The 22288-nt window shown below is 44.2% G+C and overlaps 1 protein-coding gene across 15 annotated transcripts in view; it reads left to right on the plus strand.

Moving 5' to 3' along the window:
- FHOD3 (formin homology 2 domain containing 3) overlaps positions 1-22288 on the plus strand; it is a 482704-nt gene that overhangs the window by 432250 nt on the left and 28166 nt on the right. For all 15 annotated transcript variants that reach the window (XM_063597250.1, XM_055102327.2, XM_063597253.1 and 12 more), the window contains 5 exons: positions 1450-1608; positions 11453-11635; positions 13520-13639; positions 14800-14961; positions 17712-17902. In XM_063597250.1, coding sequence (XP_063453320.1) covers positions 1450-1608; positions 11453-11635; positions 13520-13639; positions 14800-14961; positions 17712-17902 — 815 coding nt within the window. The remainder of the gene's footprint in view (positions 1-1449; positions 1609-11452; positions 11636-13519; positions 13640-14799; positions 14962-17711; positions 17903-22288) is intronic.

Consider the following 22288-nt stretch of genomic DNA (forward strand, 5'->3'; position numbering starts at 1 on the left):
CCTCATTCATCTTTGTTACTCTAGACTTGTTACATGAGTCAAAATAGCCATCCTCCCAGGTGTGTTTGCCTCAAAGGAAACCTGAGCAAGAGCAGGGAGCTTGTGGAGCCAAGTCTTCTCCCACCTGCCCCCAGGTGCCACCTGCACCCAACTTCCTGAGAGCTGAAGAGGAAAGCTGGGGGCCTTGTGGTCACAGCTCTGGCCAGTGACAGGGTTGACTCATCACCCCACAGACACTGTCTTAGTTCGCTAAGGCTCCCATAATAAAATACCACACACAGGTGACCTAAACAGCAGAAATTTATTTCTCACAGTTCTGGAGGCTGGGAACTCCAGATCAAGGTACTGGCCAGTTAGGTTTCTAGTGAGGGCACTTTTCTTGGCTTGTAAGCAGCCACCTTCTTGCTGTGTCTTCAAGCAGCAGAGGGAGAGAACTAGTAGCACTCTGGTCTTTTCTTATAATGACACCAGTCCCATCATGAGGATCCCACCCTCGTGACCTCATCTAAACCTAAGTAGCTCTAAAGGCCCTACCTCCAAATATCATCACTTTGGGGGTTAGGGCTTCAACTTATGAATTTTGAGGGGACATAAACATTCAGCTTATAACACGTGCTTGCCAAGCTCCCATCTTTTGCTAATTCTGGGCTGGCTGCAGAGATAGGTGAAGCCCAGGACCTGCCTCTGAGGACCACACAGGCCACCTAGGAAGCCACACATAAAAGGGCTTTGAGAATGCCAGGACACTTCTTATTCCCTGCTCCCCTTCTAGGCCTCTAAGCTGGTTCGTCCCCTATTCATCCTCACCAGTGCATGCCCTTTCCTTTCTTTTCCTTGGAAGGCTCCTCTTCATTCATCTACCAGGCAGCTGCACAGAGGCCTAAGTGCACAGGAAAGGTGGAAGTGCTCTGGTATAAGGGGCATGGAATGTTTGAATGGCAAGGTGAGGGCTTTGAGACAGTACAGCTGTAGATCTGGAGGGGCTGACAGGCCAATGGTGCTGTATTCTCCTTATTGATCCTCTCTTCTCAGCATGTAAACCAGCTCTCTCTGGGCACACACCATATGTATGAAGGCCAACCAAGACATTCTGACACCTCAAAGCCCACAAGAAAGGAACTCTGAAAGGTTTTGATTTTGTTTTCACTGCTTCTATGGAAAAAACAGATTTTTTTTCTTGCAAAATATCACATTTTCCCAATTGAAGGAAAATCCATTTTATTTTTGTATGTGTCTGACTCTTGAAGTTCTGTTGCTGACCCAAGCTTGGCAGCGTCTCAGAACTAATCCCTGATACTTTCTGTGCTGAACAGTAGCCAGTCCTTCTCTGAGCTGAACTGGGGCCATTTGTTTTCATCTCTAAATAAGTAGTGAGTGCTTTTAATAATGAAATGCAGAAAGGACCCAAGATGATGCATTAATCTTGGATTCTCCTTTTTTATCACTAAGAAAACTGCTGCAGATGGAAAAAGGCAAGAGATCGTTGTTCTGGATTCCAAGAGGAGTAACGCCATCAATATTGGTCTGACGGTGTTGCCCCCTCCAAGGACGATTAAGATCGCCATTTTGAATTTTGATGAGTATGCCTTAAACAAAGAAGGAATCGAGGTGAGGGAAGCTCTGTTAAGCATTATTTGTATTTTATCTTATACTGCATGTATAATATGCTGCATGTCCACATTTCAAAAGATCCATGGTGCCTTTCTGTCTCAACTAGACTCTGAATAAGGTTAATAATTCTTACTCGTGTTAAACTTTTTGAGGGGAGGGGGAGTCTCACTTTGCCTATGAAGTTCAGCAATCTTCACTCAGGTTCATTTACCAGTCTCCCTCTGACCACATTCTGCCTACCTCAAAATGGAAGAAGACTATGATAACCTCCTTGGGAAGCCACTAGGGTCTTGTTTCATGTCATTTTAAACCACGTATGTTTAAAAAACCATACCTTTCAAAGGTAGGGTTTTCAGTACATGTGCACATCCATGTAAGAACTTTCTCTCTTGGCATTTGTTGGGGTACAGAGAGACATATTTCATTTGATAAGCCAGAGAGCTCAAGCCAGCTGAAGCTTTAGCATTTGTTGATCTGAATGTCACAAAGTAGAGAGACACTGGGTGGCATGGCTGTGACCACACAGCTGGTAGCTGGAGACAGGGTTCACCTGCAGGGCCTGGGTTCATATTCTTCCACAGGCCACGTTCTCCCTCCACTGTGGGTTGGTGCCAGTTTAGCAGGTTAAATCTCTTATTATAATAATGAAAAGAGTGAGCAGAGCCGATGTGTCCCACCCACCAATTCCTACAGAAGGGTATTATAGCTTGGGGGCCCACTGGGTCAGAGTGGGGATCTGGGGGACACTGCTTTGTGGCATTGGGTGGCACCTAACCCATCCTCCTATTGGCAGGGGGCCCCAGACTCCTTTAAAGCCTCTCTGTGATTGGGGTTCATCTTCTTGTTTGAGACACTTGGGCATGGACAGAACCAATGATGCCTGACTCCAGAGAGGGAGAGCAAGCCTTCTATAGAAAAGTTGAGAGTGAGGAAGGGCCTGGGCCTCTGGCCAGAATCACCCATGGCCCTGGGAATGGGAGGGAGCAGTGGGCACACAGTACGTAGAGGGGTGTGCACCCAGCCCACTAGGCATGCCTTCATGCTTTGGAAGGAAGGGACCTTCATAGGAAAAGCCATTACTAGAGGCCTGAACTGCATTGAATAGTGGACCCCCAAATTCATGCCCACCCAGGATGTGACCTTATTTGGAAAAAGGGTCTTGTACATGTAATCAAATTAAGATGAGGTCATACTGGATTCAGGTGGGCTCTAAATCCAATGACTGGTATCCTTATAAGAAGGGGGAAGTTTGAACACAGAGAGGAGAGTGCTATTTGAAGACAGAGAACACACAGATATACAGAATGCCATGTGATGACGGAGGTGGAAATTAGAGTGATGTTTTTAAAAGCCAAAGAATACCAAGGATCGTGGACAACCACCAGCACTGAGAAGAAGCAAAGTTCATCCCCTGGGGCCTTCAGAGACAGTATGGTCCTGCTGACACCTTGATTTTGGACTTCCAGATTCTAGAACTGTGGGAGAATGCATTTCTGTTGTTTAAGCCACCCAGTTTGTGATGTTTTATTATGGCACCCCTAGAAAACCTATATAAGGCTCAAGTAGCTCTACTCTGAGAAACATACACCCCCTGTTCCAGGAACAGGTACAATAAGGGAAATGCACTTCTTTCCTGGCAGAAGAAGTTGTTCCCTGAGCTCTGGAGCCAAGCCAGGCAGCAAAGCCAGTCAGCATATCCAGGTGTGTTCTCTGTCTTCAAACAGCATTCTCCTCTGTGTTCAAACTTCCTTCTTCTTATAAGGATACCAGTCATTGGATTTAGGGCCCACTCAAATCCAGGAATCCAGCCTATCGAGAGAGTGAGGGCACACGGCAGACCAGAGCAGGGGACATGAAGGAGTGAGTGGGTGACAGCTGGGAGATACAGAGAGAGAGACTGAGGCAGTTGCCAGATCGCAGGAAGGGGCAGGCCAGGCCTCAGTGTGATGCATCCCACTCTGGGACCCTCCTAGAGGAACAAAGGATGAGCAGGGCAGTGGCCTGCTGTTGGGTGGACCTGGATGTACCAAGTGCAAAGCGTGTCCCCGCAGACCCTAACCCAGTGACGGATGAGAGACTTACACTGACATAGATATTTTGTCTGTCAGTGTGGCTAAGGGGCTTCTGCTCCTGAATCTGCAGCATCTGCCCCATAAGCCAGTGAAGTTCGCATTTATTTAGTACAGATTAAATGACAAAGGTCTTGAGTAAACACCACTAGAGGGAAATTAACATTGCCGACCTCCCAGTAGAGAGCAATCATGCACCCACAGATAATCAAGGGTTGGTCTTAGGACCACATGAGTAAACAAGCTGTTTAGATAAACTCCCCCACATTCCCTTGTTATTTGCTCTTTTGCTGTCAACTCAAGGTAGAGAGGATTAAGCTGCTTTCAGCCAAATCTTTTACTGGAGCTATGCAACCCCCCTGGCCTTCCAAGAAGGTTTGCTTCTCTTTTCTATAATATCCTCTTACAGTTTTTCCCACCACCCTGACTGAACTCCCACATCTCTCCTCTAGGGGAGACAAGGCAGTGGCTCTTGGGCCATCCTATTTACACAACAAGGTCCTTTAGAGAGCACAAAAGCTTCAGATTCGTACGGAGAGAGGCTACAAAGATAGCCAGAGCCAGCCTGATTAAAAGAATAGATGGACAACTACCCCTTTAAAAATATTTCTCCTCCTTGTCATGAGAACTTGAAAGTCCCTCAGGAGAAATTTATTCCTTTGGTTTTGCCTTTGTTCTTTCCTGAAATGCAACTCTCCCCAGGTGGGGAAAGTTTCAGATACAATAAGTTACTTGGATTCTAGAATGAACCAAATTATTATTTTTTCTTGTCTGGCTGGTTTCCAGTTGAGCACCCTTTTGATCCAGGAAGGAATAATTACAGCTATGACGCTGACGGATATGGGAGTAGCAGCACAGCACCAAATCTGACTTTCATAGGATTTTTACTGTGGGCCAGACACCAGGTAGGCGCCTGCCACAGATTCTCATCAAAGCTTATGAGGTACATATGCTCCCCAACGTGAAGAAGAATGGGAGTCCCAGCATTAGCGTGTGCCCAGGCTCCCAAGCCAGTGAGCCAGAGAGCCGGGGAGCGGGGACACAAGCTCTGAAGCTTGAATCCAGAATGCAGGCTGCGGTTTTGTGGGGTGGCTGGCCCTGGAGGGGCCCTCCAGGCCTGGGTTTGTGTGCCGCAGAGAATAAGAAGGAATCTGAAAGGGGAGGGAGAGACATGTATGCAGCAGCGCAGCCCTCTTCACTGTGCTGCCTACATTTGCTACCCAGGAGTAGCTGACTTACAGAGCAATTTGAAGTGAGGAGACACAGCCACAGGAAACACTGGTAGCCCTTACTGAGATTTTATTGCATCGTGAGTCCTCAGTAAATTCATAGTCACAACGACACAGAGTTACATTTTTACTTTCTCTTCTAAAGCAGGTTTCTCAACTTCAATGCTACTGGCATTTTGGGTTAGACAGTGCTTTGTTGTAGGAGGCTGTCCTGTGCATTATAGGATGTTTAGCATATCCCTGGCCTCTACCCATTAGATGCCAGTAACACCTACCCTCCCCCCACAACCAAAACTGTCTCCATACATTGTCACATGCCCCCTAGGAGCAAAATCACCCTGGTTGAGAGCCCCTGATCTGAAGGCTGCCTGTGTGAATCCAGAGACTGTGTAGATCCCTCAGCACTTCCCAGTCACAGCTGTGAAGACTCCAGTTGAAACCCCTCTTGGAGAATGTGGAATCCAGGGCACTCTCAGGCATCACCTACTATCTTGGGCCATTGATCTCAGGGACCTGAGAGGCAGAGATGATCTAGATCCATGTGCCAAACCAATACCCAGAGCTTGTTCTCTAGGCTTGTTCAAGAGTTAAATCAGGACTGAGAAGAGATGCAATTGGGTACATACAGATCTTTGTTAATGAGATTTCCGGCTTGCACCCAGAGGGCCTTTAGCCAAACTGTCTGCTTCTCGGATGCAAGCCCTGTAGCCTGGCACCATGGCTTAATGGGGTCGTTTGAAAGCTCTGTGTACCTAAATGTAATTAGAATGTTTTCATCCTGTGGCTTTGCTTAGCAACCCAGTGGTATGTATCCAGGTTTGTCATGAAAACCTGAAAGAGTAGTTAACTTCATTAAGGAAGTCATTTTTCATAAGAGTATTAAACCAGAAAATCGTTTTGCAGCCATCTCTAAGTAGCATTAATGATATTTCCCCAAGTAAAATGGCATCAAATTATCATAAATGGAAGTATGACGATTTTTATTTTCTTTTCCTTTCTTCTCTTAATTTTATAGAGTCTGTGTCTACTCAGAGGGTAGCACAATTGAATGGTCCCAAACAGCTTGGCCCAACTTGGCTGCCAGTCCAATCAGCATCCTAGAAACAGAAGTTTTCTTTGGCCACAGATAAAAAATGACAGCATCTTTGAAAGCAGTTTACCCTGCACAGTGCCTGTCCACAGGTGCCCAGCTGCGTAGGTGCTGGATACACACAGAGGAACCTGACCACAGAGAGTCACAGTTGACTTAGCAGTGCCAGGGAACCAGAATATCTTGATGACTGAGTGGCTTAGCTGCACTGTTAATTTGCATTTATGGTTGAATTTATTCACTATTAATTTGAATCCCTATGAACTATGGAGCTGGTGCTAGAAACTAGAGGTAGCCCCTGGGTTCTTCTCTAGCTCCGCCTTGGTGGGTCCAGCTTAGCTTCAGGCAAATCATTTTGTCTGTGTTTGATACAATAATTTCTGCGCTAAAGTGCCTCAATGAATAATCATAAGAATGAAAGATACTATCAAGATGCTTTAAAAAGTTTTTTTTTTAAGTTGCTACAGGAAAGTAACTACCTGGATAGAACACTATTTTCTCATGCAAATATGCATATTGTATGCAAACCAGACATAGCCCTCAGGGCTTCAACTTTCAACTTTGGTCACCAAAATCCTTGTGGCAGGTGCTTATACAAAGCTGTAGCCAGTGTTCTGTTTAAAACTCACAGGGCAAAAGAATTACTCATTATAGTTTCATGTGCAGGTAGAAGAAATGGCCAAACCCAATAGTATTGGGGTCTATTTTTAAAAAGGGATTTCTGCATTTTTCTCCAAAATACATGACTTTCAGATACAAAAGCAAATATACTTAGAGCAATGCTAGAGAGATGCTGTCTAGGCAAACGCTAAAAACATGGAAGTTATCACATTGAAACAGGAAATTTTCTGTGACCCCTTCATGGGCCTTGTGATGGGGGTGCCTCACTTACTCAGCTTGCAGCTCTCAACCCCTCTAGGGAGTGGGAGCACATAGGTGAGTGAGTGCAGGAGCTGGGGCAAGTGCTTCTGGGCACCAGCAGGAGCAAAACTCTGTGTGGGCCCTGCAGCGGTGTCTGGCAGGGAGTACCCGCAACCCCTGAAACCCCAGAGGGCATGTGTACAGTGTGCACTTTTAGCTTTGCCATCATGGATGGCTTAAGTGTTAACTCAGTTGGCCCTCTGCCTTTTCGTGTGAGGTGGTTGCTCTCCACCAGTGAGGGCAGAGGGTCAGTGTGACAGCCTTTAGCACCCGCATCTATGGCACCAGAGCTCTTATTTAGCGTCCAGAAAAAATCAGGTCACATAAACGAATTGAAAGATGGTGAATATAGAGGGTTTTATTGCCAGTGAAAGTGGCTCTCAGCAAGAAGGAGAGCTGGAAAGGGGATGGAATGGGAAAGTGATCTTCCCCCAGAGTCTGGCCATCCCCAGCTGTACTCCTCTTTGAAGCAATGCTGTCAAGCCATCCCTCTGAAGTCAAGCTGCCTCTCTCTGACATCAAACGACAATCTCTGATGTCCTGCTGCTTCTCCTCTTCTCCCCTTCTCTGCTCTCTGCCAGTGGAGCCTGGGGTTTTTATGGGTACAGGATGGGGGTGGGGCGGACCAGGAGTGGTTTTGGAAAAGGCAACACTCGAGTGGGAAAATAGGGATGTAAAGTTCTCACTTTGGGCCACAGTTCCAGGCTTGAGGGTGGGGCCTTTGCCAGGCACCCCACCCTTTTCTGCCTAGAATTTCTCTGCTTCCTATCCCTATCAACATATTGGTCTTGTTTGATGTTTGCTTTCCTGTGAAATCAAATTATGATCATGCAATTATCAATAAATCTACTGACTTAGAAAAACAAGTTAAAAATACTACCTCATAATCATCACATTATCATCTGCTCACAAAAAACAAGGGCCATCAGCTCATAGGAGGGGCTCATAGGAGGTGGCTTTAACCTGCCCTTCCACTGTCTTACAGCTATTCTTATTGTCAGTGATGTGTAAAAAAATAAAATGGCAGGTGGCAACCTCATAAATCTTCAACATTGAACAAATAGTATAAATTAGAGAAATGAAAAACAAAAAGAAGAGTAACTGCTTTCTCAAAGGAACAAAGCAACAAAATTCATCACAGGAAGGTGTCTTCTGAACCTGTACAAAGTGTTGACAGTTTTTCATTTTGGAATTTTGGTCATGCCAAAAACAATGGCAGTGCTAAGGAAATTAAAATAGAAATTTTAGAGAAGCATTTATTTTGAAAACTAATTGAGTTTAAATCATGCATGTTTTTAAGGAGGCAACATCTGCTTGAAGTGTCTTGGCTATCTCTTAATGCCATCTGCATGAACAGGTGGGACACGTGCCAGGTTGTGGGCAAACAAGGAACACTGCCACCACCTATCTGTCCAGATGCTCAAATTCTACCTGAAGCCTCAGTGATTGGAGCCCTGGTGAAGGGAAAGTTGGGAAGGGAGGTGCCTCAGGCTCACCTTCGATAACTTTACACTGACTACAGCCTGAATGCACATCTGCAATGCAGTTTTGCATCACTGGCTTCTGATAAACTAAGGCCGCTCTGCCTGTTAACACCCTCTTCAAGCCCAGGACCTCATCTATCCCAGCCAGATACGTCCTGATGCACACTTGTGTAAATATCTGCATATGTAGAGACTGTGGTGTCAAGAGTCTTGTTTCTCATTTTGTTATTTATTTTTTTAGTTTTTGAACTAATATAGAGTGCAGTCGACTTTTTGGTATATGGTTCTCTGAGTTTTAAAGCATATAAATTCATGCAATGACCACTGCAGTCAGGATTTAAAACAGTCCCATCTTCCAACAAAACTCTTGTGTTGCCCTTTTGTAGTTGTACCCTCAACCCACCTCTGGCACCTGGTAACCACTTATGTATTCCCCATCACTGTGGTTTTGTCTTTTCAAGAATGTCCTGTAAATAGCATGTAACCTTTTGAGACTGGCTTCTTTCACTCATCATGATGCCTTTGAGATTCATTCAAGTCATTGTACATATCTATAGTTTGTTCCTTTTATTGCTGAGTGCTATTGCATTGCAGGGAATCTACTACAATTTATATATTCACTGCTCAAGAATATTTAGTTTGGTCCAGTTTTTGGCAGTTATGAATAAAGCTACTACAAATATTCATGTACAAGTGTTTGTGTCAAAGTAAGTTTCCATTTTTCTAGGATAAATATCCAAGAATGGAATTGCTGGATCATATGGTAATTCTATGTTTAATCTTTTGAGGAACTACAGCTTGTCCTCTATTCTCTAACAATGTCTATCACAAAGCCAAAGTTTTTAACTGGATAAAGTTTGGTTTATTATCTTATTCTTTTTTGGTATCATGTCTAAGAATTTTTTGCCTAACATGGGTTATAAAAGTTTTCTCCTATGTTTTCTTCTAAAAGTTTCATAGTATTCCATTTTACTTTTAGATCCGTGATCCATTTTGAGTTTGTTTACGTATAGTGTAAGGTTTAACTTGAGGTTGCTTTTTTTGCATATAGAGTCTAGTTGTTCTAACACCATTTGTTGAAAATAATATCCTCTCTCTATTGAATTGCCTTGCACCTTTTTCAAAATCAATGGGCCACATTTATGTGTCCTGTTCTGAACTATCTGCTCTGTCCCATCGATCTAGGTGTCTATCCTTGTACCAATGACACATTGTCTTAATTACTATAGCTTTTTATTTATTAAAGTCAGGTTATACGATTTCTCCAAGGTTACTCTTTTTCAAATTTAGTTGTTCTAGTTCTTCTGCTTTATCATGTAACTTTTAGAATCAGCTTGTCTCTATGAGGTAGGAGAGCAGCAGGACTTGTTTTCTGGTCCCAACCCTGATGACCAAAACAGGATCTGGTTCAGATGGGATAAAGCAAAAAAACTGACAAAAACCACAGATGGTGACAAAAGCAATCCTTAGCTGCCCTCATTGCTCATAGGTATAAGCTACTCCCACTATAAATGACAATTTATAAATGCCATGGCAACAACCCACAAGTTACCACCCCTTTCCAGGGCAAGACCAAAAACTTACTGCCCCTTTCCTAGAAAGTTCTAAACAACCCACCCCTCAATTTGTGTTGACCTGGCTTTTAATTTGCATATAATTGAAAATAGATTTACATGAGTATAAATACAGTTGCCAAGAACCCATACTTTGCTGACTCTGGGCACACTGCCTAGGAGTTAGCCCAGCTCCAGAAGGAGCAGTACTGTTCAATAAAAAATTTCAGTCTATCACCACCAGCTTGCCCTTGAATTCTTTCCTGGTTAAAGCCAAAAACCATCCCAGGCTAAGTCCCAGTTTTGGGGCTCACCTGTCCTGCATCATATATCTACAAAAAATTATACTGGTATTTTGATTGGAATTGAATTAAATCTATAGATCAATTTTGGAAGAATTAACATCTTGTCTGCGTTGAGTCTTTCAATCCATGAATATAGTATGTCTCTCCATGTGTTTATTATTTGTTTCTGTCTTCGATTGCTTTCATCAGCATTTTCTAGTTTCCAGCATAAAGACACTTAACAGGATTTGTTAGAGTTATACCTATGTGTTTCACTGTAAATAGCATTTTAAAAAATTTTAGTTTATTATAAATGTATAGATAACAAACTAATAAGATGGATTTTTGTGTATTGACCCTATATCATACAACATTGTTAAACTCACTTTTTTGTTTTAGAAATTTTTTGTAGATTCCTTATAGTTTTTTATGCAGACAATTATGACATCTGTGTGTATGAGCAGGTTTTTCCTTTCCAGTCTGTATGCCTTTTATTTCTTTTATGTGCCTGGCTAAGATTTCCATATGGTGTTCAATAGGAATAGTAAGAGTAGACATGAGAATTTTTACTTTAAAAAATGTAATCACAAAGGAATTTGAGTGTATGAGAATCATAAGTATTCTGGTGCCTTTTTGCCTTCTCTTCCTTCCACAATTGATTTTTACCAGAAACAAATAGAAGTAAAAAGATATACTTTTTTATTAGCTTGTATTTATGGATACCGTCATGATTTTTTCTGCAATCAGACTTAAGTTTAGTATTACTTAAGGTACTATCATTTCTATGTAAGTTTTGAAATACAGTTAAAATGATTATATGTCACATGAACAAAAGTCAATCTGAGTTCTTTGAAAATGATTCATTTTTATAAGCTTTTAAATTAATGCAGGAGAAGTGCTACAAAGCATATCTTTTTTACATGTCTTACTCTACTTCCTAGGGAATAGGGAGTTGTTCTCTAATCTTGTGTTTTGTTTTTCATCTTTCTCTCACCTCTCATCTCCCTTTCTTGCCTAGAATGTCCTTTGTGTGTGAGACCCTGAAAATTTGGGTCAAGTTGCTTCAAATATATTTGGTTTATGACAATATAACACCTGTACATACCTCTACTACCTGGTTGGAAAATTATAATATGAATTTTATAACATTGAAGGGGCAGGGGAGGGTCCATCACTAAGAGAAAATATACTATATCATCTCCTATTTCCAGAAAATTCTAACAATGATTCCCACCGATGAGGAGAAGCAGAAAATCCAGGAAGCTCAGCTGGCCAACCCTGAAATCCCCTTGGGCAGTGCAGAGCAGTTCCTCCTCACCCTGTCCTCCATCAGTGAGCTCTCTGCACGACTTCACCTCTGGGCATTCAAAATGGATTATGAAACTACAGAAAAGGTAAGCTCTCTGTAAGAGAGGCCACTGATCCCACATCCACAGTGTTGAGAAAGGCAGTTTTTCATTGATCAATATTAAGGCAGTGAAATATCATTCTTGGCATAGGGTACGGAGGGTGAGTTGACAATGAGGAGGTCGTGTGTACACCAAGTGATCAGCAGCTGGCCAATGAAGGCTGATTCTAAAATGTCTGCCTGGTGCCAGCCTCAGACACTAGATTGTGGGCACCAGGTCACTGATTACAAAACAAAACAATTACATTTTTTTTTCAGATCCTATATTCTCATTGTAGAAAATATGGAAAATACAGAAAAGCACAATATAGAAAATTTCCTATAATCCTTCCACGTGATGATAATCACCTAAACTGCCAGTGATTGTGGCAATTAGCAGGTCTTTTTATGTTGCCTATTGCAAGAGTTTGGGAGGGGAACAGAAGGAAATGGGCCTTAATGGAGAAAGCTTGAGGAGGCTCCTCCTGAGTAGAAAGCAGAGGACATGGGCATCCTCTCTGGAATAGGGCAGTGGGAGTTTTTCGCAGGCTGAACAGAAGGAGCCAGTGGAGAAGAAAAGGAGGAGATGGAAAGTGAACTGTGTGGGATCTTAGTTGAGAGGAAGTCTGCAGAAGAGAGATTCTATAGCCCAGGTGAGCCAGGTGCAGTGGCTCACACCTGTAATCCCAGCACTTTGGGAGGCTGAGGCAGGAGGATGGCTTGAAGCCTGGAGTTCAAGACCAACCTGGGCATCATAGTGAGACCCTGTCTCTACAGAAATTTTAAAAACTTAGCCAGGTGTTGTGGCATGTACTTGTAGTCCCAGCTACTCAGGAGGATCACTTGGGGCCAGGAGTTCAAGGCTGCAATAGGCTATAATCACCTTACTGTACTCTAGCCTGGGTAACAGAGTGAGACCTCCATCTCTAAAAAAATAAAGCCAAGTGGGGAGGCTGTGTGGTCTCCATCTTCTGGCAAAGGAAGGAGCAAGGTCCTGTACTGAGGGCCAGATGGTGGTGGGTTTGGGGGACTTTAGAAGGGAACTACAGTATTTGAATTCATCAGGAAGTCAAGCAGAGAGGAAGACACCTAGGGATTGCTGAGGTGACTGCTATGACTGGGTCACAAGACCAGAGAGCATGCTCAGGTGACTTTTTTTTAGCCAAGGGAGGTAACATCAGGGAGAAAACAGATCACTGGGTCAGCCTGGCAAGACCTGGGCTGGAGAAACTGAAGCTGGATTTCCTGGCTTTGGGATATAGGCTGGGGGAGAGCCTCAGTCAAGACAAAGGAGTGGGGGCCACAGAATAACAGCAGTGAGGGTGGGGGAGATGGAGGCCATGAGGCTACAGAGCAGGCTGGAGGTCTGAGGGAGGGTGATCATGAAAGCAGTGGGGTACAGGGCAGTAGCCTTCTAGTGAGCAGCCCAGGCTGCCAGGTGGCTAGCCGTGGAGTGCCTTGAGGGGAGGAGGAGGCCTGGGGCAGTTCAGGGACATCGAGCGCACAACTTTCATTGCCAATCTGCCTGGAAGGAGAAAAAGCAAAGAAGAAGACTGTGGTCTAGAAGCCGAAGGAAGATGGGAAGGAAGAGTGTCCGAGGAGTCAGCCACAGCCAGAAAGGAGAGTAAGAGGAGGGCATTCCCTGAGGCAGAAATGGGGAGTCTAGAGCCCTTGTCACCCCAGCACAAGGTCCTTTTGGTCTCCACTGCAGGGTCTGGGGAGTAGAGGCTCTCCCTGCCACACGTTTCCATGCCTAGGAGCAATGCCCATCGTGGGGGATTGCCTTGTGCTGGGGAGAACACCGTGTGTTATTCCCTTATACAAAAAGTCAAAAGAACAAAGTAAACCCAAATTGTACACTCTTTATTGTCTAATTTTTTTTAACTGAAAGGAAGTAGCAGAACCACTCCTGGACCTGAAGGAAGGAATAGACCAGTTGGAGAACAATAAAACCTTGGGCTTTATCCTGTCTACTCTCTTAGCCATTGGGAACTTTCTAAATGGAACTAATGTAAGTCATCCCCATCCCTCATCCTGTAGCCCCCCTTGTCACAAAATCCCTGCCCAGCAATTGCTGATGAAGGTTGTACCTCAGGTTCCCCAAAGCACAGTGGAACAAATGACTTTTGTGTCTTCTTGCTGAAAATCTAGAAGGAATTTTGTTCTTAAGATATCAGGGCCTAGGCCGGGCGCGGTGGCTCACACCTGTAATCCCAGGACTTTGTGAGGCTGACGCGGGTGGATCACGAGGTCAGGAGATCGAGACCATCCTGGCTAACACGGTGAAACCCTGTCTCTACTAAAAATACAAAAAATTAGCCAGGCATGGCAGCACGCACCTGTAGTTCCAGCTACTCAGAATGCTGAGGCAGGAGAATCGCTTGAACCCGGGAAGCAGAGGTTGCAGTGAGCTGAGATCTCACCACTGCACTCCAGCCTGGGTGACAGAGCAAGACTCTGTCTCAAAAAAAAAAAAAAAAAAAGATATCAGGGCCTATTTATTTCAACCTGTGTCTTGCTATAAATAAGAAAACAGAAAAACACACACATGATTCTTTATGAAGTGTAACTACTCTCAAACTTGACATTGGAAAACTTCCTTCTGCCCCATTTTTTTTCTGAGCTTATCACTCAAATACTCATAAGCATTTTGATGCTTAAAGAAAAACAACTGTTTAAAAATTTTTTTTTAAGTTCTGGGGTACATTTGCAGGATGTACAGGTTTGTTACATTGGTAAACATGTGCCCTGGTAGTTTGCTGCCCCTATCAACCCATCACCTAGGTATTAAGCCCAGCATGCATTAGCTATTAAGAAACGCAACTATTTAAAATTGGCTCAGCTTTGTCCAGGAAGTAGACAACAACAGGCAAAGGGAGGAAGAAGTAGGTAGGCAGATGTCAGAGCCCAGCCCCACAGCACCCTGATTTAGGGGTGAGCCCTGGGACATGGCTCATGGCTGTGGTGGGAAAGGGCTAGAGGCTCCCTCATTCTCAGTGTGGCTGGCCCATGTGTGATCAGCCATGGATCATGGAGCATGTGGCCCCAGGAGCTTCAGCCACAGAGAAACTGAATGTTGGGTGACTGCAGCCAAGAATTGATCCTAACCATCATGTGCTATTCTCTAAGAGCCTGCTTGAAACATGTCTTTTATTGATGTTTGCAAAACAGGCCAAAGCGTTTGAGTTAAGCTACCTCGAGAAGGTTCCAGAAGTCAAAGACACAGTGCACAAGCAGTCGCTTCTCCACCATGTGTGCACCATGGTGGTAGAAAACTTCCCAGACAGCTCCGATCTGTACTCGGAGATCGGGGCCATCACCAGGTCAGCCAAGGTATGTCTGCGGACGCTGAGGAGTGGGCCTGGTCTCGCTGCAGCCACGGGATCTTTATCGGTCATCCTCGAGGAACACATGCCCTATTAAGTAAAATGCCCAAGTGCTGCCTGCATTCTCTGCTCTGGAGTTTATGAATATGATTTGTTTTGTGGCATTTCTAATGAACTTTTAAGATCTTTTTCCTATCTCTGTTTCTCAGTCGGATTCTTTCCTACTGAGGTATGCAAGGCAAGCCTGCCATCCTATTCCTAAACCCTGCGTCCACTGTTAGGCAGTGTTACTCACCAGGGTGGATTCTCCAGAATGCTGAAACAGCACAGCTTGTCTTAGGTGGCAACCATGTCAAAAAGATGCAATTTGGCTCTTCCTGAGATGTCCATAGGACCTTGCAGTGAGGTGTGGAGCCAGAAAACAGGGCCCTCCCGGCTCTTGCTCCCCACAGATCGGCATTCCCTATGATCTTGCCCAGAGGGAACATTTTTATAGAGCTGTAAACAGTATATGGCCTTGGCCCTCAGCTGCAAGCTCTTAAAGCGAGTGCAGAGTTAATATCTTCATGAACTTATGCTTCATTAGAAAAGAGACAGTCACAGTATGTGGACACCTGGCTGCCTCTAGTGCAGGGGGTCACTGAGGCTGACCAACTCCTAGAGGGATCCCAAACACACCAGAACTGGGAGATGTGAAGGTCTTAGGAGCACAGGAAACTCGCTAGGGGAGAGGGCAGAGGTGGAAAATACCCTTAAATAGGGCACAGCAACCAGGCCAGTGTGAAGGAACCTTCTAGAAACACTCCTGGCTGGAGCATGAGAGCCGGAAGTACTTGGGTGTGTTGGAATCCAGCATGAGAGGAAGAGAGAGAGTGGTGGACAAAGGTGGGGAAGGATGTGGGTTGGCTGCTGAGCCTACTTCAAAGGGCCCTCCCTCTCTGTCTGCCTTCTGCCACAGCCCTGGCTTGTGGGGACCTGGTGGCCGAGAGCCTCCTCCACCTACCTCCAGAGCCACAGGCTGGCCTCTGCCAGGTGCACCGAGCAGGGGACCCTGAACTGGCCTATCAGAATTTTTTTCTAAGCCTCATTGTATCATGAGAAAGCGAAGCCTTTCCTATCTGGACTCAGGATTCCTTTGGTTTCAGACAAATCATTTTCCTCAAAGTGCCATGAAACCCTGCATACCTGAATCCCAGGGCTTTGCCTAAACTCGCCTTCTCTTTTTGATGCAATAGCATCAGGAAGCCCAGTACATTCGGTGTCTTGCATGCCTCCCTGCCTCACACCAGACACGACACTGCGTGTCTTTATCCTGTTGGTGCCACAGATCCTCACAGAATCCACCTTTGCGAACTCTTTCCCCTTCATTGTCCTTCTAAGGGTGGGCCTGGAGGTCTGAAGTCACTCCAGCAAGTCCCCTGTGGGCTTCAGCAGGCCCTGCTCGTTGCCTCTGTCAGTGGCCCCTAAGTAGCAACGGCTTACCTCCGCGCCCCTGCTCACCTCCACGCACCTCCTGCTCAGCCCCTCCCGACCCCGTACCCTCTGTGCACCTCCCGCTCACCCCCCGCCACACCCTCCACGCACCTGCCACTCATCCCCCCACCTGCACCCTCCGCTCACTTCCTGCTGACCCCCGTGTACCTCCCGCTCATCCCCGCCACACCCTCCACGCACCTCGTGCTCACCCCCGCGCACCTCCTGCTGCTCTGACTTTTGCTTGCTGGACACAGCCTTTCCCATCTTAGCTACTTTCCATCCACCTCAGTCCCCTCCTTTCAGCACACCTACTTACCTATTTCTTCCTCCGCTCCTGTCCTTCACAATTTCTTTCCCCATCCCTCTGTTAAATGTGGCCCTCTGATGTATTTTTTTCATGACTAAAAATCTCTCTGATTTATGTAATTTTTAGTCTGGAAATTCTATAAAATCATCACCTTAGAAAACCTCATCTCAGCCTCCTTCAGGCAATCCAGCCTGTCTGCACGTCCCTGAATACACAGCCAGCACTCTGTTACATCTGTCCCTTGCATGTGTGATGTGCATCTGCTGGCAACCCTCACCCACACACAGGCACACACACGAGCCTGGTGGGGTCTGTGTGTCCTTCAGAGTTTGGGAATCACCTGTGTGTACAGTTAGCCTCCTTGAGAACAGGAAGTTGTCTCATTCAGCATTTGTGTTTATGTTCAATGCCTGGCTTAGAGACTGGTGTATGCTAGTTTCTCCATGAGTGTTGGTGGAATGAGTGAGTGGGCAGGTGAATAAAACAACTTGTCACTCACATTATAAAGGAGATCAACACGAAGAGAAGCTGGCTGCCCATTAGTTGGTCCCCAGCATAGCAGAGCCATCTTTGTAGGACTAGGGTGCATTTCTCAACTTTAAGAGAAATATTATCGCTGAAGAATAAGAGTGCTCTGAAAAAAATTTATGAGACATCTTCTTAGTTCATCTTGTACTAGGGTTCCTCGATATCATGTTTTAATTTACAGTTCCCAAAGATTTATTTCCAAATATGGCCAAAAAAGGTAACACATGTACTAAGTTCATTTGGAGAACAGTTTTATCACTAAATAATGTGATGTCAAGATAATGACAGATACACATGTGAATAATTTTTAGGCTGTAAATATGTTTGCATTTCAAAATGTGAATTTCGTTTTGATGTTTGTTTCTCCCCAGAGGCAGTTTTGTCTCTCAGTTCAGGTTGGTGTCCGGCGGTTTCAGTGTTTGCAGTGTTCTCGCTCTGATTTTCAGGTTGACTTTGATCAACTTCAGGATAATTTATGTCAGATGGAGAGAAGATGCAAAGCTTCATGGGATCACCTCAAGGCAATTGCAAAACATGAAATGAAACCAGTTTTAAAACAACGGATGTCAGAGTTCCTGAAAGACTGTGCAGAGCGAATTATAATTTTAAAGATTGTCCATAGAAGGATAATCAACCGGTAAGTGGATTGAGGAACTTATAGAAATATCAGTACAATGGCATATTGAAAAATTTGTACTGGAAATTAAGAGCCGATGGTTAAATTTACAGATTTTTTGTACATTCTTGGTACATAGCAAGTACACTGATGATACAGATGTTTAACAGTTTCATGGATAATTAATTTTTCTTACACAATAATATAATGCCATCAAACCTCAAAGTTGGAAGGAATCTCAGAAATAATTTGATCCAAAAATCCTACCTATCAGGAACTGCGTCTGTAAGATTTCTAACAAATTGAACCCTGCATCTCTGGGTCTGCTGGAAGAATTTCACCTATAGAGAGGACACTCCCTTTCAAGGCAGCTCTCTTTGTTGGAAAAGTTCCTCCTTTACCTGATCTGCAGCTGGCCTTCGGAGGACCTTCCAGTAACAGATCCTCCAACAGCTGCTTAGCTATGCCACAGCCTACCTGAGGGAGGTCCAGGCTCCATCACAGCACTGTCCTCTGGACCAGCCCTCCTCAGAGTCACAGGATCCAAGAGGACCCTGGAGACACAGCAGCGATGTGTCAGACCTTGTTGTGCCCACAAGGAGAATGGGGTCTGGAACAGCCCATGGCTGTCCAGGGCCGTGCCACCAGAAAGCAGTGGTAGCCCGAAGACTAGAACCTGGATCTTCTATCTTCCCAGGCCAGGGCCTTTCCTACCATGTGCTACCACTCTCTTCTCCTTTGCTTTGTCACAGAACACGGTTGAGGGACCCTCACCCATTCTTCCTTCCTCCCTCCCTCCCTGCCTTTCCTTTCTTTCCTCATCTCCTTCTTTCACCTTCCTTAAGCCTATACAGAACTTTTTAAAACCTGATACTTTTATCTGCACATGAACCCTCTCCCAGCTTGTGTCAGTTTCTGCTTTGATATTCATACTCCCTGGGTCTCCATTCAGACCACTGAGAAAATGGCAAGTAGTTTTTAAAGTTGGACGGGACGAAAATAAGAAGCAGAATCTTCCCTCCAGGTTGACAACTATCCGTCAATCAGTTCTTTTGGAATTTAATTGTTCAACTATAAATCTCCCTGACTATCTATCTAGACCTTCTGGCTGTCCTTCCTTCCTCAAGGGAACTTTTAGGAGATTTTGTCAGATTTCTTACTGAAATCAAAGAGGCAGGGAATGTGAGCTGGTTTGGCCCTCCATGCTTTGTATGATGCAAGCAATTCCCCATTTAAAATACACACGTGTGCACACACACACACACAACACACACACACACACACACACGGAGAGAGAACCAACTATTATTTGGAACGTCATGAAACTGGAGTAATTTTATGAATGTCTTATAAAGCTGTTGAGCTTGGTTATGTTAACCATTTTATCCCAGACAGATTAAAAACTCTGTTTGGTGGTATGTCTATTTCTTAAGCTATAAAGTATTTGCTCTGATTATCCCATTCTCCTTGGTAAGCTGGTCACCCAGATGATGGCTGCTCCCGCCTCACCTGTCCACATCCTACTGGGGATGACCAGGAGGAGCCAGAAGTTCACTGTGGATTTGGTGTGGGTAGTAAAAGGGGCGTGGCTAAAGGGAGGTGGTACCCGGAAGTGGCCAGTCCAAAGTATCTAAACCGTAGAACCCTGTGTTCAAATGAAGTCTTTAGCTGGAGCGCTGTATGTAGAACTGATTAAAGCAGGACTCTCTTGTTGAAATTGAGATGGAGGACTGAGAGCCCCAAGGACTGTGCCTCATTTTTCCTTCCCCCTCCCACCAACAGTCCTCAGGATCATAGCTGAGGAAGGCTGTGATTTTTTTTTTAACTTAACACATTGGGAAACTGAGGCACAGAAAGGACCCTAGTTCAGGGCCTTACAGCTGGTAACCAGAGGGATCATCTTAGTCATGCAAATGAGCCTGCCTAAATACTTATATTTTGATGTCAGATCAAAAAGTTTCAAAAGGTGTCTCTTTAGGTAAAACCTACTTTTTGAAACTGTTTCCTGGCTAAGAAAATTTTGTTTTGGATGTTCAAACCTGCATTTGTTTTAACTTTTATTTTAGGTTCAGGGATACATGTGAAGGTTTGTTACATAGGTAAACTCATGTCATGGGGGTTTGTTGTACAGATTATTTCATCACCCAGGTACTAAGCCCAGTGTCCGATAGTTATCTTTTCTGCTCCTCTCCCTCCTTCCACCCTCCACCTTCATGTCCAGTGTCTGTTGTTTCCTCCTTTGTGTTCATAAGTTCTCATCATTTAGTTCCCATTTATAAATGAGAACATGTGATATTTGGTTTTCTGTTCCCATGTTGGTTTGCTAAGGATAATGGCCTCCAGCTCCATCCATGCTCCCACAAAAGACATGATCGTGTTCTTTCTTATGGATGTATAGTGTTTCATGGTGTATATGTACCACATTTTTTTATCCAATCTGTTATTGATGGGCATTGAGGTTGATTTCATGTCTTTGCTGTTGTGATTAGTGCTACAATGAACATTCGTGTGCATGTGTCTTTCTGGTAGAATGATTTATATTCCTCTTGGTATATATATACCCAGTAATGGGATTGCTGGGTCGAATGGAAGTTCTGCTTTTAGCTCTTTGAAGAATCACCATACTGCTTTCCACAATGGTTGAATTAATTTACACTCCCTCCAACCGAGTATAAGTGTTCCTTTTTTTCCACAACTTCACCAACATCTGTTATTTTTTGACTTTTTAATTATAACCATTTTCACTGATGTGAGATGGTATCTCATTGTGGTTTAGATTTGCATTTCTCTAATGATCAGTGATGTTGAGCCTTTTTTTTTTTCCATATTCTTGTTGGTCACATGTATGTCTTCTTTTAAAAAGTGTCTGTTCGGGGCCGGGCATGGTGGCTCACGCCTGTAATCCCAGCATTTTGCGGGGCCAAGGTGGGTGGATCACGAGGTCAGGAGATCAAGATCATCCTGGCTAACACGGTGAAACCCTGTCTCTACTAAAAATACAAAAAATTAGCTGAGCATGGTGGTGGGCACCTGTAGTCCCAGCTACTCAGGAGGCTAAGACAGGAGAATGGCATGACCTGGGAGGTGGAGCTTGCAGTGAGCCGAGACAGTGCCACTACACTCCAGCCTGGGAGACAGAGGAAGACTCCATCTCAAAAAAAGAAGTGTCTGTTCATGTCCTTTGCCCACTTTTAGTGGAGTTGTTCATTTTTCTCTTGTAAATTAAAGTTCCTTAAAGATGCTCGACATTAGACCTTTGTCAGATGCATAGTGTGCAAAAATTTTTGCCCACTCTATAGGTTATCTGTTTACTCTGTTGATAGTTTCTTTTGCTGTGCAGAACTTCTTAAATTTAATTAGATCCCATTTGTCAATTTTTGCTTTCATTGTGATTGCTTTCGGTAAATTTCACTGTGATTGCTTTGTCAGCCTGTTCCTATGTCCAGGATGGTATTGCCTGGGTTGTCTTCCAGGGTTTTTATAGTTTTGGGTTTTACATTTAAGTCTTTAATCCATCTAGAGATGACTTTTGTATATGGTGTAAGGAAGGTGTCCAATCTTCAACATTTGACTAGCCAGTTATCCCAGCACCATTTATTGAATAGAGAGTCTTTTCCCCATTGCTTGTTTTGTCAGCTTTGTCAAAGATCAGACGGTCATAGGTGTGTGACCTTATTTCTGGGCTTTCTATTCTGTTCCATTGGTCTATGTGCCTGTTTCTGTACTAGTACTATGCTGTCACAATTACTGTAGCCCTATATTGTAAAGTTGGGTAGTGTGATGCCTCCAGCTTTGTTCTTTTTGCTTAGGATTGCCTTGGTAATCCAGGCTCTTTTTTTGTTCCATATGAATTTTAAAACAATTTTTTTCTAGTTCTGTGAAGAATGTCTTTGGTAGTTTGATAGGAATAGCATTGAATCTGTAAACTGCTTTGGGCAGTATGGCCATTTTAATGACACTAATCCTTCCAATTCATGAGCATGGGATATTTCCATTTGTTTGTGTCATCTCTGATTTCTTTGAGCAGTGTTTTGTAATTCTCATTGTAGATATCTTTCACCTCCCTGGTTAGCTGTATTCCTAGGTATTTTATTCTTTTCGTGGCAACTGTGAATGAGATTGCCTTTCTGATTTGGCTCTCAGCTTGACTGTTGTTGGTGTGTAGGAAAGCTAGTGATTTTTGTACATTGATTTTGTATCCTGGAACTTTGCTGAAGTTATCAGCTGAAGGAGCTTTTGGGCTGAGATGATGGAGTTTTCTGGATATAGAATCATGTCATTTGCAAACAAAGATAGTTTGACTTTCTCTCATCCTATTTGAATGCCCTTTATTTCTCCTTCCTGATTGCCCTGACCAGAACTTCCAACATTATGTTGCATAGAAGTGGTGAGAGAGGGCATCCGTGT

This window comes from Pan paniscus, chromosome 17 (genome assembly GCF_029289425.2).
Source record: "Pan paniscus chromosome 17, NHGRI_mPanPan1-v2.0_pri, whole genome shotgun sequence".
Lineage (NCBI taxonomy): Eukaryota > Metazoa > Chordata > Mammalia > Primates > Hominidae > Pan > Pan paniscus.